This window comes from Ranitomeya imitator, chromosome 9, assembly GCF_032444005.1.
Source record: "Ranitomeya imitator isolate aRanImi1 chromosome 9, aRanImi1.pri, whole genome shotgun sequence".
In the NCBI taxonomy this organism is placed as follows: Eukaryota; Metazoa; Chordata; class Amphibia; order Anura; family Dendrobatidae; genus Ranitomeya; species Ranitomeya imitator.
The window spans coordinates 50047653-50065094 of record NC_091290.1 but is presented as its reverse complement, the minus strand read 5'-3'; the positions used below and the strand labels follow the sequence as shown (position 1 = coordinate 50065094).

Sequence of the window (17442 nt, the reverse complement as noted above, 5' to 3'; positions counted from 1 at the left end):
TTCTTGGTAATGAATTTATGGGGATAATAGTTTGAAAAATCTTCACCTCCTAAGCAATTGGTGGAACATTAAGAGGTACACAATCGCTTCAAATGTTACCGAAGTATGGCATAACATCTCATGTCTGTCATTTACTGCTTTCCCATCCTGAAACAATTTAATGGTATAATGTCTCTGCCTGCTGAATCTCTGCTATAAGTCATCTGTTGCATTGTATCTAATACTCATAGCTGTATGTCCATCCATAGGTCACTCTAAATATTATTGGGTGAAAGGTGTTAAAGCATGTAGATGTAGTCAGGCCTAGTGTTAGGTCTGGCTGTCTTTGATCATCTATCCTTCCCCTGGTGTGATGACCAGCTGTTAATTTATCCCAAACCAGCTTCCACAATCCCTCTCACCTGACCCTGTAGTCAGCCTAAAAATTTATAAGCATCCAAAGTGGTGCACGCGTGTGGGGTGCATGCACGTATATCCAGAAGCGGCAGCTAATTCAATGGCAGTTAGTCAGGGCAGGAGTCAGGCAACCCACATATCCCTTTTAGCCATGTGCTTTATTTCTACATTTATCTTCCTGTGTGCCTTTGTCATCCACATTCACCTCCCCATCCCCCCTCCATCACCACTCATCCACATTACCATCACATCAGCCCCTCTCTCCTTCCCTATCCCATGTGCAGCTCCCATTCACTTTTTACCTTCCTGAAAAATCTCATACCATCTTGCCCAAAGATATTGCATATTAAACCATGTCACAAAACCAAGAACTACTTGCTCTTTCTCTTTCTACTGCTACTTATTTCAGGGAATATCTCCCCCAACTCCAGCCCACCATCAGCCAACTTCAACCCCTTCCCCACCTCACATCGAAACCTTACTAACCTTACTACCATTAATTGTACGCCATCTCTTTTTTAATTGTGCATTCTGGAATCCACTGCTTGTATGCAACAAGCTTCTTTTCCCGCACAACTACTTTCTGAACAACTCTATTAATTTGTTTGTTTTCACTGAAACCTGGATTCAGGATTCTGACACGGTCTCCGCAGCTGCTATTTCCCATGGCGGCTTAAAATTTTCCCATTTCCCAAGACCCGCAAACAGACTTGGTTGTGGAGTCAGCATACTCCTGTCCCCACAATGCACTTTCCAGGTCATCCCCCCAGTTCCATCATTCTCATTCCCTTCTTTTGAGGTTCACACCATCAGGCTCTTCCATCCTCTCTCCCTATGAGTAGCTATCATATACCGCCCCCCAGGCTCACCCACCCAGTTCCTTGATAATTTCTCTGCCTGACTGCCGTACTTCATGTCCTCTGAATTACTAACCCTCATCCTGGGAGACATCAACATCCTCATAAACAGCCTCACTTCCCCATCTGCATTCCAGCTTCAATCACTAATCATTTCTCATGGTCTCTCTCAGCTCTCAACCTCAGAAACACACAAAGACGGTAACACCCTTGATCTGGTCTTTGTTCGGCTATGTTCAATCTCCTACCTATATAACTCACCGCTTCCCCTCCCTGACCACACAATTCTTTCATGCTCACAAAACCTCGCCAACCCCAGCACACTCCTACCTATCACACATTCAGAAATCTGCAAGCCGTTAACCCTCATACTCTTACAGACTCCCTACACTCATCACTGTCCTGAATCTCTTCTTTTTCCAGTCCTGATCTGTCTGTACATCACTACAAAGACACTCTTAGGCTGGGTTCCCATTGCGTTATGGGATCGCGTTTAACGGACAGCGTTGCACGGCAAAATTAACGCCGTGCAACGCGTCCGTTAGCGCGCCCATTCAAGGCAATGGGAACGCGCATCGCTAGCGCGTGCCATTTTCGGCACGCGCTAGCGATGTGCCGGTTTTTTGTAGCGCGCCGCGGACGCTGCTTGCAGCGTCCGCGGCGTGCCCGAGGTCCGTTCTCCGCTCTCGCAGATCAGGGATCTGCACTAGCGGGGACGTTAAACGCGACCCCGAAAATCACATTGCGTTAGCGCAACCCGCTAGCGCTTAGCGCTAAACGGATTGCTCTAACGCAATCTGAACCTAGCCTTAGAAGCACCCTTGACCAAGTAGCACCCCCACTCTGAGAATCTCCAAACCCAAAATAAAACAGCCATGGCTCACATCACAAACTAGATTGCTGACCACATATAGAAGAAAACATGCACACCAGAAAACTTTATCCATTACAAATTTATGTTAAGAACTTATAACTTTGCCCTTCACCTCGCCAAACAAACCTACTTCACCACCCCAATCTCCTCACTATCCAACAACCCAAAAAACTTTTTCAACACCTTTCACTCCCTCCTCAGTCCAAAAGCACTGGCCCCTATCACAGACGTTTGTGCTGATGATCTGGCCTCACACTTTACAGGGAAAATAGAGAATATCCATCAGGAAATCATCTCCCAGCGACCAAGTGCCATGACTCCCATCCCTCCCTGCATCTCTCCTGGCTCACTTGCCAAATTTAATCCCATCACAGAAGAAGAATTCTCTAGGCTCCTCTCTTCTTTTCGTCATACTGCATGCACTACTCACCCCATTTCCTCACATTTCCTTCAGTCTCTCTCTCCAGTCATCACTACCCACCTAACTAAAATCTTCAGTTTCTCCCTCTTCTCTTGTATTTTCCCCTCCTCCTTCAAACACTCTATCATTACTTCATTGTTAAAAAAACCCCTCTCTTGATCCATCCTGCACAAATAACTACAGATCAGTCTCCATTCTCTCCTTCATCTCTAAACTCTTTGAGTGTCTGGTCTACTGTATTCCCGCCTTATCTGTTACCTCTCCACTCACTCTCTCCTAGACCCTTCACAGTTCGGCTTTTGCCCCTTAAATTCTACAGAAATCACACTCATCAAAGTGACCAATGACTTTATGACAGCAAAACGTAACAGTGACCACTCTCTGATCATTTTTCTTGATGTCTCTGCAGCTTTCAACGCTGTTGACCACCATCTCCTACTCTCTATGCTCCAATCAATAGGCATTAAGGACACTGCTCTCTCCTGGTTCTCTTCCTATCTTTCTGACCACTCTTTCAGTGTATTGCTCGCTGGCTTCACTTCTTCTCCTCTTCCTCTCACTGTTGGGGTCCCTCAGGGCTCAGTCATTGGCCCTCTCCTCTTCTATCTCTACATGGCCACAATCGCAGAGACCATCAGCAGATTTGGCTTTCAGTACCATCTTTATGCTGATGACACACAGCTATACACATCTTCCCCTGACCTTACCCCCGATGTACCACAGAACAAAATGACTGTCCGCAGTTTTCAACATCATGTCCATTCTCTGTCTGAAACTTAACCTTTCCAAAACTGAATTTCTTCTGCTCCTGCCGTCTAATGACCTCCCTAAATTTGATATCTCGCTCTCAGTGGGTGGCACCATAATAACTTATAGGCAGCAGGCGCGCTGTCTGGGTGTTATGTTTGACACCAATCTTTCCTTTACCTCCAATATACAATCTCTTGCCTGCTCTTGCCGCTTGCATCTAAAGAACATCTCTAGAATCTGCCTGTTTCTCACTATGGAAACAACTAAAACCCTAACTGTTGCCCTGATCCAATCCCGCCTTGACTACTGTAATGCTCTATTCACTGGCCCCGCCTTCACTCCACTTTCCCCTCTCCATTCCATCCTTAATACAGCAGCCAGGGTCATCTATCTGGTTAATTGGTACTCGGAAAAGTCCGCTCTTTGCCAATCATTGCACTGGCTGCCCATTCATTATAGGATCCAATTTAAACTGCTTGTTCTCACCCACCAAGTTCTCCACAGTGCAACACCCCACTATATCTCCTCCCTCATTTCTGTTTATTGTCCACCCATTCATTATTCTAAGCAAGCAACTTTCGATTGACCTCTGCACTAATCCGTACCTTTTCCGGCTCCAAAACTTCTCCCGAGTTGCACCAATACTTTGGAATGCTCTACCCCAAGAAATTAGGACTAACCACAACTTATACAGCTTTGGGCACTCCCTAAAATCACATCCGTTTAGAGTGACCTATCACGTTCCCTAATCGAAGTCCTTTTCTATATAGTCCATTCACTATTTATCTGAATATAGCCCTCCATCAAAATGCACCACACCCAAAAGCACCATAAATATTGGCTGTTGACTAACTCAGGCAGCCGTTATCTATCCACAATATCCTCAAGGTGGCTAGTCCATCATTGCAAATAAGCATCTGTACTTTGTGTCCCCGCTATCTCATTGTAGCTTGTGAGCTCTTACGAGCAGGGTCGTCTTTATTTTGTTTTACTTATTGTATTATATTTAACTTTGTTACTTACAACTTGTATATGAACTGCTGAATTGTAAAGCACTGCAGAATGTGTTGGCGTTATATAAATAAAGTTTATTATACGGATAAGATAAATGGATATACCTTTGTAAAAATATAACTACAGTCTCCATGAAAGTTATAGTGACCACCATCATAAGTGTAGATGTGAGACCCTCCTTCCAAAGAGCAATGTCCAGGACATGGTAGAGCCCTGCAGTCCCACTGACCTCCTTGACAGATACTAAAAGGTAGAAGAATTAGGAAAAATAGAGGTAAATACTAAAATAGCTATATTTTAGAATGCCTAGAAGTAAATTCTGGTACTTATGTTAGGCATCACAGTAAGGCCATGTTATAAGTTTAGATGATCTTTATTATGTACCATTTTTGGCAGTTGTTGCTAAAGGATTCTCCAGGGGCATATATCCTACGGTTATATGTACACGGGCACTCGCTGAATGGGATGCAACCTTTATTGTTAACATCATCAAGTACCGTTCCTGAAAGAAACACAATCATGTATATAGAAAAAACACTGATGATTAGGGCCAAAATTGCAATATCCATGATCCCATATAGTCACTAGTGATCAGAGGACATGAGCATTTAAGTGAGTAGGAAAATTGGATCCATTGCGCAGATAAAAGATATATACGACACTAAAATGAGAGACATTTTAGGAGAAGACATACCTGGTGGACAGAAGCAGCCGTCCATACAAGGGTCTTCACAAACAAGGGTTCGCTCACAATTGGAACAGGTGTCAGCACAGGGGGAACCACACTCGTCATACTTCAAATTCATTGGGCATCTAATCTCTAGAAATCAAAGTGCACTCCCCGGTCAATGCAGAATAGCAATATAATTGGAATATAACTGTTTTCTTAAATTAATCTAATTGCATTTCCCTATGCTTGGCAAAATGAATGTGCATTTTTTTTCAAATTAAGAATATGCAAAAATGTATTTACCACATATGTTGTTTCTCCAGTTCCTTGGTCTTCCACCAGCATGGACACACTGTCGGGAGTACTCGGCCAGGGTATCACAGACACAGGACGTCTTATTCGAAGATTGACAGATGCAAAGATCTGATATACAAGCTTGTATGTAGGGAATCTTGGGGACACGTACATCACAGTCTCTGAAGGCTGGGCTGGAGAGCATTTGGACACATACCTGCTCCTGTGGGGTGGGGAGGAAATGAAAAATGCACTTAGCAAATTTTTCTTTAATTTAAAAAATAATAGTATTAATCTTTATGTCCACAGTGCCAATATATTCTATAGTACTTTACAATTCAGAGGGTACTTGTACAAACAAAATACACTCCCTGACAGAAGTTATGTCGCTTATCCATGTTATGTAAATAAAAGCTTATAAACTGACGTTAAATTCATCTATTGGTTGTATAAAATATTCTTTTGAAAGCTGAAACCCTCCAAAATGTGGTTTAGGTTAAGAAAATAAATTGGCATCAATTCAGAAATATTGATCATTTAATGGACATAGAATGGTCAGATTTTGTCAAGACAAAAGTTTTGTCGCCCATAGAAAGTAATGTGATATTCACACAAATAATTAAATTAAAATACAAATATATGTTGCATAACATTGGTTAATGAAGTTGTGGTGCTACTAGAGTCATATTTAATATTTTGTGTGACTTCAATGAGCTTGAAGGACTGCATCCATGCGGTTCAACAATGATTCATACAATTTATTAATGAAGTAATCCGAAATAGCAAAGAATGCAGTCTTACATGCATCCCAGAGTTCATCTAGATTCTTTGGTTTTGTCTTCCAAGCTTCCTCTTTCATCCTACCCCAAACATGTGCAATGATGTTCATGTCTGGTGACTGTGCTGGCCAGTCCTTGAGCACCTTGATCTTTTTTGCCTGGAGGAACTTTGTTGTAGAGATGGATGTACGAGATGGAGCTCCATCCTGCTGCAGAATTTGAGCCCTTTTATGATTTAGAATATAAGAGGTAGCTAATACTTCTTGATATTTTAGGCTATTGATACTGCCTTCCACCTTGGAAATGTTTTGCACACCCCCATACTGAATGTAACCCCAGACCATGATCTTTCCACCACCAAATTTAACTGTTTTCTGGGTGTATTTTGGAACCATACGGGCTCCGGTAGGTCTCCTGCAGTATTTGCAGTGGCTGTGGTGTTATTCTACTGAAGATTCATCAGAGAAATCCACCTTCTGCCACTTTTCCAGCGTCCATCTGTTTAGCCGGCTGTGGGACTTTGCAAATGCCACACGGTTTTTTATTTGCCTTTTGTTTAGTGCTGGCTTCTGGGCACTGATTCGACCATGGAAGCCATTTCGAGACAGAATCGTACAAACTGTTCTATTTTGACACAGGGACTTGAGGTGACCAGGCCTGTTGGAACGCTGCTGCAGTGGAAGAGGGGCTTGCTTTGGATTTTCTAACCAACAAATGTTCCTCCTGAGCAGTTGTCTTGCGGGGTGTGCCAGACCTGGACTTGTCAAACACATCTCTAGTCTCGTCAAATCTTTTTTGAATTCTTTGTACTTGATGCTGAGACACATTAAAGGTGCTAGCCACCTCTGCAATGGATCTGGTCTTCAGCCTCTTGATAATCCAGGCTTTGGTTGTAGGGTGGATTTTTGGCATGTTGTCAGAGCTCAAGTTGCAGTTCAAGTGATGGTCTGGGGGGCTGGGTTTCTTTTTATACACACACACTAATTAACTGATCATTTACTGAGCACAGGTGAGGATGTAAACTAGGATTGCGTGCATTATATGACCAGGTGACAAAACTTTTGTCTTGCCAAAATCTGACCATTCTGTGTCCATTAAATGATCAATATTTATGCATTGATGCCAATTTATTTTCTTAACCTAAACCACATTTCAGAGGGCTTCAGCTTTCAAAAGAATAATTTATGCAATCAATGGATGAATTTAACGTCAGGTTATAAGCTTTTATTTACATAACATGGATAAGCGACATAACTTCTGTCAGGGAGTGTAAGACATTACAGACTAACCCATAGTTCAACAAATACCAAAAACAGTTTGCATCCTGCTTGTAGGCTCACAGGGGGAACACGAATGGTAAAAGGTAAAATTAAAATGCTTTTCATGTAAGGTCTTGCTATAGCTTTAATAAAAAGGAGCATTCAAAAAACACTACAAGTCACCTATCAGAATCTGTTCAAGTACATGTATAAATTTCTACCAAGTATGTGGGAGAGAAAAGGGTATAGTTAGTTAAAATAGTGAGGTAAAGTCACAGACTAGTCTAAAGAAATGTGTTGTTGGGCATGCTTGACACCAGAAATTTAACCAGATTGACTGGGTTAGCACAATCCAGAAAAATGTTGCAGCACGAGAGAAGTCTTGGAAATGAGATTGGGAGGTTCAGATTATGGAGGGTGTTAGTCTTAGGTCATTAGCGGAACAGAGAGATATTATGAAATACAGTATATTAAGAACTACTTATTTTGTACAGCGAGTTCTTTTACTAGATCTTGTTTAACCTGATTATGCCAAACAAAAATAATGTAAATGACTGTTTTGGACAATGACTTTTCATTAAAGGTGGTCCTAAAATTGGTTGGCCATAGGTTGTCCTTTTGCTGAAAAACTTATACAATCATCAAATATCTGTGAGGGAATTTAGCACTGAATTCACAAGCTTTCTACTACCATAGTTATTAAGGTTGAAGGAAGACTTTAAGTCCATCTAGTTCAACCCATAGCCTAACCTAACATGCCCTACCATAGAAGAAATTATGTCTTACATGGTACATATTGACATCAATTAGTCATTCTTGGAATGCACAGGTATTCCAGCTCTTGTATACATGGAGAGATACTGTTTGCACCCAGTTTTCAATGCTGATGTTTGATACACATCCTAAAATAGGGATCCCCCGATCCAAGAGTAAAAAAAACATAAAATATAGCATGTATTTAGTTTTACCAGTTCACTGCAGTTTTCTGGAGTAGAGAAATAAACATCTTCACACTGTTCAGTTGGTCCATCCAACTTTTGCATGTTTGCATACTGTACAGGAGTCAGTATCATATCTGTACAGAAAGACAAGTTGATGTGTTTTTTTCATATTATTCCGATTAAATTTTAGTAAAACATAATTCTACTTTTCAACGACACCTCAAGCTTAAAGGGAACATGACACCATGAAAATGCAGTCCAATCTGCTGGCACTATGTTATGGAACAGGGGGAGCAGAACAGATTGATATATAGTTTTTGTGAGAAAAGATTCAGTGAAACCTGCATTTTCATCATTTAAACCTCTGCTCTTTCCAGGATTTCAGTCCAGTGGGCGGTCTCATCAGTGACTGACAGCCATCTCTGTATGCAGATTTATACAAAAAAAGCTGACAGGACCACCCACTGGCCTGAAACTCCCAGAAAGAGCAGAGGTTTAAGTGCCGACAACAAAGGTTATACTGAATCTTTTCTTCCAAAACTATATATCAATCTGTTCAGCTCCCCCTGCTCTATAACATGGTGGTCGCAGATCGGATTGTGTTTTCATGGTGACAGGTTTCCTTTTTAATTATTCAGTTAATATGTAATGTTTCATATTCATGAGAACATGTTGCTCTTCTGGTCCCTTCATGGGCTTAACGATAATAAGTATAGGGGTTGCAATGAAACCTTGGCCTTGGTGACTAAGGGGGCCCAAAATGTCCCTTTGCCCCTTAGGAAAAGACTATTACTATTAAAGACCTGTGATAATTGGGGGTCTTGTGGGAGATTCTACATTGGAATCCACAAGCTTCAAGTTATGCCACTGGCACTGTCGCTGATCATTTTTTAATTTTATTAATAATTTTTATTTTATTTCCAAACCAGATGGAAAATCTCAACTTTAGTAGTTACTTTGTTTTCCTAAATAATATGATGCTGATTCTTGGGATCATGCCAACTATATATCTAATTTACTGTAATAACTAGACTTAACTGGAATTTCCTGTAGAATAATCACTTTTCCCTTGCATTAGGTACACATAATGCTTTATGTTGCTATTTAAGTGCCTTCCAAGAAAAGGCAGCTTTTGTTAGGAATGAACTGACTAATTCCATCCCAATGTCATATGTGCCTGGTCCTGCCATTCCAATTTATGAGAACAGCTCATATGAAGATCTCCAGAGATCTCAAAAATCTGTCCAACCCTCGGCATTTCAGACATTCATTTTTTTCTTTTTTTTACATTGACAGCTCATATGAAACCCCCAGTGATGTCTGAAACTGTATAGCCCAGCAAAAAAATCTAGATTGGGGGGAAAGTGGCATATGCAACCTTTTTGTCAATTAGCTTACTAAAATAGAAAAATTAAAAACAAAACAACAAAAAATAAACAAAAGATGAACCCGATATAATCAACAGATGATTATAAAACTGTTTTATTAGTTTTATTGTTATGACTATAATATAGAGTAGAGATAAGTGAATCTGACAACATTCAATTTAACAGATTCTCTTGAATTCAGCTGGGAAATTCGATTAGCATCAAATTAATTGAATCAAATTGCTGCTCAAAGCTAATTATCATATTATCATAATCTGAGTGATCTAAAAATTCCAGGGAATAATAACCAGAGGGGTTAAAACATATGAAAATGATACTTACCGTACTTCTTCTTCCACCTGTCCTGATGCCACATTCCCTGATTGATCCTCCACTGGCTTGCATTTCACTCCAGCTCAAGTCTTCCATGTTGTCTTTGGTCTTCTCTAGTTTTTGCGGACTCTGGTGCTCACTAGGCCTCATACCATGCAACCCTCTAAGATGTCATGATGTCACTTGAGGTCTAGTCAGTGTAGGAGGTGCCAAAATTTGAAGAAAGCAAGTCAGTGGAGGATTGGACAGGGGGCTACCAGGACAGGTGAGAGGCTAGGTGAGTATAACATTTTTTAACTCTTTTTAATTCAGTAGACCACCATTTTGACCATTTTGCTTAACTTGAGTTAATTGAATAAGAAAAAAAAATAGTTTTCTTGTGAATTGTATTTTTTTCAATACTAAGTGAATTGATTTGCTAATCTCCAGTAAAGAGTCAAATATCTGACCCACCATCAATTCGAAATTCATCTTGACTGACTCCATTCATATTTCCGCACAATCCACACGTGGTGTTCATGTATTTTGGGGACAATTTAAGCTGGAAAACATATCAAAAATTGTAAGGTTACAATTTAACCTAATTTTACATACATTTTTCTGTACCACAAATACAAAAACTTCAAAGCTTCCAATTGTTCCAGGAGTTAATGAATTTGATATTGGTGAGAAATTATGACAATCACCATTTTTTTCCACGTGACAGCCCATCTATTCAACAGGGATAAAAACATTCAGATCTTACCATGAGGGCATCTTCATTATTCCACAAAAGAGTCAACCCAAGTTTGGCTGTCAACTTCACATAGACACTGGTCTGCTGGATTTGGACTCCTAACTGGCTGTATGGAAGGGAAACGCTAAAAAAAGACAACATTATTGAATCTCGACATCATCCATAGGCCTGAGTCACTTTTTCAGTATTTTGTACCTGTAAACTTACCTTTCTTCTCCTATCGTGATTTTTCCTTTTCTCATCTCAATGACTAGCCAATCGATTTTTACACGAACATAGGACAGAACTGTCTTTCCCGATTCAACAGAGTGCCGTATTTGGATATTAAAATCTTCACAGGTATTTATACAGTTAGAAGCAAAGATGTAGTTGCAGGTTCCAGGGAACTGGTAAATGTCTCCATCAAATGTCTTATAGTGGTAATTTCCCCAAGTGCTACAGACATGGTCATTGTGTGCAGGGTTCAACACTGGAGCGATATATTGGTCAAAATATTATTATCAAGACAAAACAATATCAGATCTACATATCTATATGGAATAAAAATTTGCATTGGCCATGAGTCACTTTTTATCTAATCCTGAAAAACTAATTTCATGGTTATACTTTAAAGCGTCCCATTGACAAAATGATGAAGTTATCAAATTCCACAATGTTTCAGGGTCCATCTACAATTTAAAACTTTTAGGCTGCATACAGTGCGGAAAATAACTCTTTGATACACTGCCGATTTTGCAAGTTTTCCCACCTACAAAGAATGGAAAGATCTGTAATTTATATCTTAGGTACACTTCAACTGTGAGAGACAGAATCTAAAAAAATCCAGAAAATCACACTGCATGATTTTTCCATAATTAATTTGCATTTTATTGCATGAAACAAGTATTTAGTGCAATATAAAAACAGAACATAATATTTGATACATAAACCTTTGTTTGCAATTACAGAGGTCAGATGTTTCCTGTAGTTCTTGACCAAGTTTGCACACACTGCAACAGGGATTTTGACACACTACTCCATACAGATCTTCTCCCGATCTTTCATGTTTTGGGGCAGTCACTGGGTAACATTGAGTTTCAGCTCCCTCCAAAGATTTTCTATTGAGCTCAGGTAGAGAGACTGGCTAGGCCAAACCAGGACCTTGAAATGCTACTTAGTTGCCATGACTGTGTGTTTTGCGTCAGTGTAATGCGGAAGACACAGCCATGACATATTTTCAATGCTCTTACTGAGGGAAAAAGGTTATTAGCCAATATTTTGTGATACATGACCGCATCCATCCTCCCTTCAATACCTTGCAGTTGTCTTGTCCTCTTTGCGGAAAAGTACCCCCAAAGTATGATGTTTCCACCAGCATGCTTCACAGTTGGGATGGTTTTCTTGGGGTTGTACTCATCCTTCTTCCTCCAAACACGGTGAGTGGAGTTGATACCAAAAAGTTCTATTTTGGTCTCATCTGACCACATGACCTTCTCCCATGCCTCCTCTGGATCATCCAGATGGTCACTGGTGAACTTCAAATGGGTCTGGACATGTGCTGGTGTGAACAGGGGGATCTTACGTGCCCTGCAGGATTTGAATCCATGACGGCGTAGTGTGTTACTAATGGTAATGCTTGAGACTGTGGTCCCAGCTCTCTTCAGGTCATTGACTAGGTCTTCCCGTGTAGTTCTGGGCTGTCTCGTGACCATTCCCTGAGTCATCCTTACCCCATGAGGCGAGATCATGAATGGACCCCAGACCGAGGAAGATTGACAGTCATCTTGTGTTTCTTCCATTTTCTAATAATTGTTCCAACAGTTGCTGCCTTCTCACCAAGCTCCTTGACTATTGTTCTGTAGCCCATCCCTGCCTTGTGCAGGTCTACAATTTAGTCCCAGGTGTCATTAGACAGCTCTTTGGTCTTGGCCATGGTGGAGAGGTTGGAGTGTGATTGATTGAGTGTATGGACAGGTGTCTTTTAAACAGGCATCGAGTATAAAGTGGTGCAATTAATACAGGTAATAAGTGCAGAGTAGGAGGGCCTCGTAAAGAAAAACTAACAGGTTTGTGAGAGACAGAACTCTTGCTAGTTGGTAGGTGATCAAATTCTTATTTCATGCAATAAAATGCAATTTAATTATTTAAAAATCATACAATGTCATTTTTTGTTTTTTGTTTTTAGATTCTGTCTCTCACAGTTGAAGTGTACCTATGATAAATATTACAGACCTCTTCATTCTTTGTAGTTGGGGAAACGTGCAAAATCGGCAGTGTATCAAACACTTATTTTCCCCACTGTATGTAAAATATTTAATGCTTCTGGTAGTAATATTGTTTAGCATCTACTATACCTGTGAGAAGTTGGAAAAATGTATGTCACAATGATGACATCTCACCATGTTCAACCAACTGAATGTTCACGAGTGCTACTAAAGATATTTGGGCATTTTCTGTTTTCATGGAAGAAAGAAAACCCTATAGATGGTTATTTTCATCCCTGAATATGTTTTCTTCACAGAGAAGCATCTTAAAATTTCTGGTAGATACTTTAGCCTTTATACGAGACCTTAGCAAATTACCGCCACATTCAGCTCACTGGCTGTCCCTGTCTGGCTTATGGTCACGGAAAGTCAAAGAACCAGAAAATATGGAGAAAGCAGAAGAATCCAGCTCACAGATGAAATCTAAAAAAGTGCATTTTATTATCCAAGGTACATGAAGCAAAGATTAAAATTGTGCGCTCACAAAAAAGAGAATACAGACAACTTTTGACGCGTTTCGAGAGACATGTGCTCTTTGTCAAGACCAAAGAGCGCATGTCGCTCCAACGCTTCAAAAGATGCCAGTATTCTCTTTTTTGTGAGCGCACAATTTTAATCTTTGCTTCATGTACCTTGGATAATAAAATACACTTTTTTGGATTTCATCTGTGAGCTGGATTCTTTTGCTTTCTCCATTGGATGTTGCACCCTGCCCAGTTGCTATACGTGCTCCAGAAGTGTGGAATTGCAGGTGGTGAGCTGGATTTTGTTCTGTAACCAGAAAATATAACTAAAAGGTGCTGCTGGCAGCATCACACTATTCTTCGAAGTAGTGTGCACGTTACATGTGTAGATACATCGACCAGACCCTTAGAATCAGGTCAAGGGTCGACACCCTATTTTCAGGTTACATGCTTATCGGTTACTGCTTCTCCTGAGAAGAACTTAAAGCTGGGTAATGATCCCTGAATAATGTACTGCTTCTGCCAGGATGATGGTATGAAAATATATACTGGGATGTGGGGTCATGGAGTGATTCATCATACTATCTGAGGTAGGACAGGGAAGGGCTAGGTGGGCGAAGGCATAATAATTCAAAGGTTCTTACGGCTGTGAAAGTCTTAAGCTTGGAGAACCAGAGGAGTGATTCATTAAACTAAAGGGAAATGAGGGTTGGACTTGTTGAGCAATTAAATAATAATGCAAATTAATGCAACTGTGATAATAAACTGAGGGATAGGGGGAATGGTATCTGAGGGATGATTACTAGGGAGTAGTATTACTGTATGTGATCAGAAATTGACACTATTACAATGTCTGACACAAAGGGGACACTATTACTGTGTTGGGCACTAAGAGGAAAACTATTATTGTTTGAAGGGAACTGAAAAGATCACTAGTAGTGTTGAACGATACCTTCTGATATCCAGAAGTATCGGTATCGGATTGGATCTGCCGATATCCAAAAAATATCGAATATCGCCGATACCGATACCCAATACCAATGCAAGTCAATGAAACACAAATATCGGAATGTAAATAAGCCCTTTCTGTCCTTCTACATCCTGTTCTGGAGGGGGGAAGAGTGTGGGAGGTGCGTGGGTGGACACTGTGTGTGTCTGTGTGTGTGGGCAGAGTCTGTGCGGGCCTGCCGGGGATCTATACGGGCTGCCGGGGCTCTGTGCGTGCCTGTCGGGGCTCTGTGCGTGCCTGCCGGGCTCTGTGCGGGCTTCTGGGGGTCTGTGCGGGCCTGCCGGGGCTCTGTGCGGGCTGCTGGGGCTCTGTGCGGACCTGCCGGTACTCTATCCGGACTTGCCGGGGCTCAGTGTGGGCCTGCCGGGGCTCAGTGTGGGCTGCCAGGGCTCTGTGCGGGCCTCCCGGGGCTCTGTTTGGGCCTGCCGGGGCTCTGTGCGGGCTGCCGGGGGTCTGTGCGGGTCTGACGGGGGTCTGTGTGGGCTGCCGAGGCTCTGTGCAGGCCTGCCGAGGCTCTGTGCAGGCCTGCTGGGGCTCTGTGCGGGCTGCCGGGGCTCTATGCGGGCTGCCTGGGCTCTGTGCATGTGTGCAGGCATCGTCCGATGGGACTACAAGTCCATCGGATGATGCCTGCTACAGTGACAGTGATTGACACATTTGGCAATGATGGAACAGTAGTAGTCCTATCATCCGGCTAATGTGTTGAATGTAAAAAAAAACCACATACATACTGTACATACTACATACATAATACATACATACATACATACAACATACATACTACATACATACTACACACATACAACATACATACATACATACAGCCTGCAGCTGTCTGCGTAGCCTTTACTGGCTATTAAATTAGGGGGACCCCCCAAAAAAATGATGTGGGGTCCCCCTATATTTTATAGCCAAAGATGCTACGCAGACAGCTGCGGGCTGATATTCATAGCCTAGAGAGGGGCTTAGCACTTAGTCCCTCTCTTCCCACTCCCGTGTAGCGGTGGAATATGGGGTAATAAAGGGTTAATGTCACCTAGCTATTGTAAGGTGAAATTAAGCCGGGTTAATAACAGAGAGGCATCAATAAGATGCCTATCCATTATTAATCCAATAGTAATAAAGGGTTAATAAAGCATGCACACATTAGGAAAAAAGTATTTTAATATTCTTCATTTATACTATACTTACCATACTTCAGCGCCTGCAAAAAACGTAAAGTAATAAACTGTATACGGCCTGTCCGCAGTAGTCCAATTAATAACAAGTGTCCCACGACGATCTCCCCTATAGAACAGTGACATCGGGTGAGGTCACTGCTCTATAGGACCTTCAGTGACACACTGACAGAAGACAATGGCTCCTGCAGTGCATCACTGAGGTTACTATAGTTCAAAGTATCACTTTATGGCAATTGCTGCGTGGGAAAATTTCTCACACAGCAATGCCAAAAGTGAGACTAGGGACTATTTTTTTACAGCGACGGAGGAATACAGTGCGGACGGATACCTTCCTCCCATCATTGGATTCCTGGAGCCCCTGGAGAGCAGTCGCATCAGCTGATTCTGCCGTTTTCCACGGGAGATCGTTGTGAGACACTCGTGGATTTCTGCGGACCAGGGAATATATTGGTTGTTTGTTATTTTAATATTTTTTACAGATGACACTGGCTTCGGGGATCAAAGTGACAAGTGATGGTGAGTATGTGCTCTATATTATATGTACTGTATGTCTGCATGTATGTATTGTATGTAATGTATGAATGTATTGTAGGTAATATGTATGTAGTATGTATGTATGTAGTATGTATGTAGTATGCATATAGTATGTATGTAGTATGTAGTATGTATGTAGTATGTATGTAGTATGTAGTTTGTATGTAGTATGTATGTAGTATGTATGTAGAATGTAGTATGTATGTAGAATGTATGGAGTATTTTTTTTATTTTATTTTTTTACATTCAACACATTAGCCGGATGATGGGACTACTACTGTCCCATCATTGGCTAAAGTGTCAATCACTGTCACTGTAGCATGCATCGTCCGATGCCTGCACACATGCACAGAGCCCCGGCAGCCCGCACAGAGCCCCGCCAGGCCTGCACAGAGCCTCAGCAGCCCGCACAGACCCCCGGCAGGCCGCACAGACCCCCGGCAGGCCCACACAGACCCCCGGCAGTCCACACAGACCCCCGGCAGCCCGCACAGAGCCCCAGCAGGCCCGTACAGACCCCCGGCAGCCCACACAGAGCCCCGGCAGGCACGCACAGTACTCCGGCAGCCCGCACAGACCCCCGGCAGCCCGCACAGACCCCCGGCAGAGCCCGGGCAGACCTGCACAGAACCCCAGCAGGCACGCACAGACCCCCGGCAGCCCGCACAGACCCCCGGCAGGCACACACAGACTCCTGGCAGCCTGCACAGACACCTGGCATTCACACAGACCCCCGACAGGCACGCACAGACCCACCACGGTCACGCACAGACCCCGCCCGCACACACATGCAGGCTCCGCCCACACACCACCCACACTCCATTATAGTGCATAATTGCACTATGGGAACTTCCAATTCCGGTATCCGATATCGCAAAAGTATCGGAAGTCGGTATCGGAATTCCGATACAGCGAATATCGGCCGATACCCGATATTTGCAGTATCGGAATGCTCAACACTAATTACTAGTATTGTGTGGGGCACAAAAGATGACACTTCTACAATTCATAATACAACATTTGGCATACATCCTGGATGGTCTACTATTAATGTTCTTAGCACCATCTATCTGGCACTACTATTTTCGGAGGCAATATCTGTCCAAACCTTCTGGAGGTAAATATAGTAATGACACAATTTTTGAAGTATTGGATCACTGTGTTTCATAGCAGATGTTGTGGCTGCTCAGTGGTTAGCATTTTTGCTTTGCAGTGCTGGGGTCCTCATCTGTTAGGCGTTTGCATGTGTTTGCATGAGTTTTCTCCAGTTTCTTCCCGCTCTCAAAATACGTAACGATATGGAATTCAGATTGTGAGCAC

At 42.1% G+C, this 17442-nt stretch overlaps 1 protein-coding gene across 1 annotated transcript in view; it reads right to left on the bottom strand.

The window, feature by feature from the left end:
• Positions 1-17442, bottom strand: part of LOC138648613 (mucin-5AC-like) — a 98077-nt gene that overhangs the window by 43000 nt on the left and 37635 nt on the right. The window contains exons 4-13 of the mRNA XM_069738401.1: positions 11364-11439; positions 10899-11160; positions 10701-10815; positions 10409-10496; positions 8283-8389; positions 6764-7018; positions 5286-5499; positions 5007-5132; positions 4697-4814; positions 4417-4555 (exon numbers count right to left, since the gene is read on the bottom strand). Of these exons, the coding sequence (XP_069594502.1) occupies positions 4417-4555; positions 4697-4814; positions 5007-5132; positions 5286-5499; positions 6764-7018; positions 8283-8389; positions 10409-10496; positions 10701-10815; positions 10899-11160; positions 11364-11439 (1500 nt within the window). The remainder of the gene's footprint in view (positions 1-4416; positions 4556-4696; positions 4815-5006; positions 5133-5285; positions 5500-6763; positions 7019-8282; positions 8390-10408; positions 10497-10700; positions 10816-10898; positions 11161-11363; positions 11440-17442) is intronic.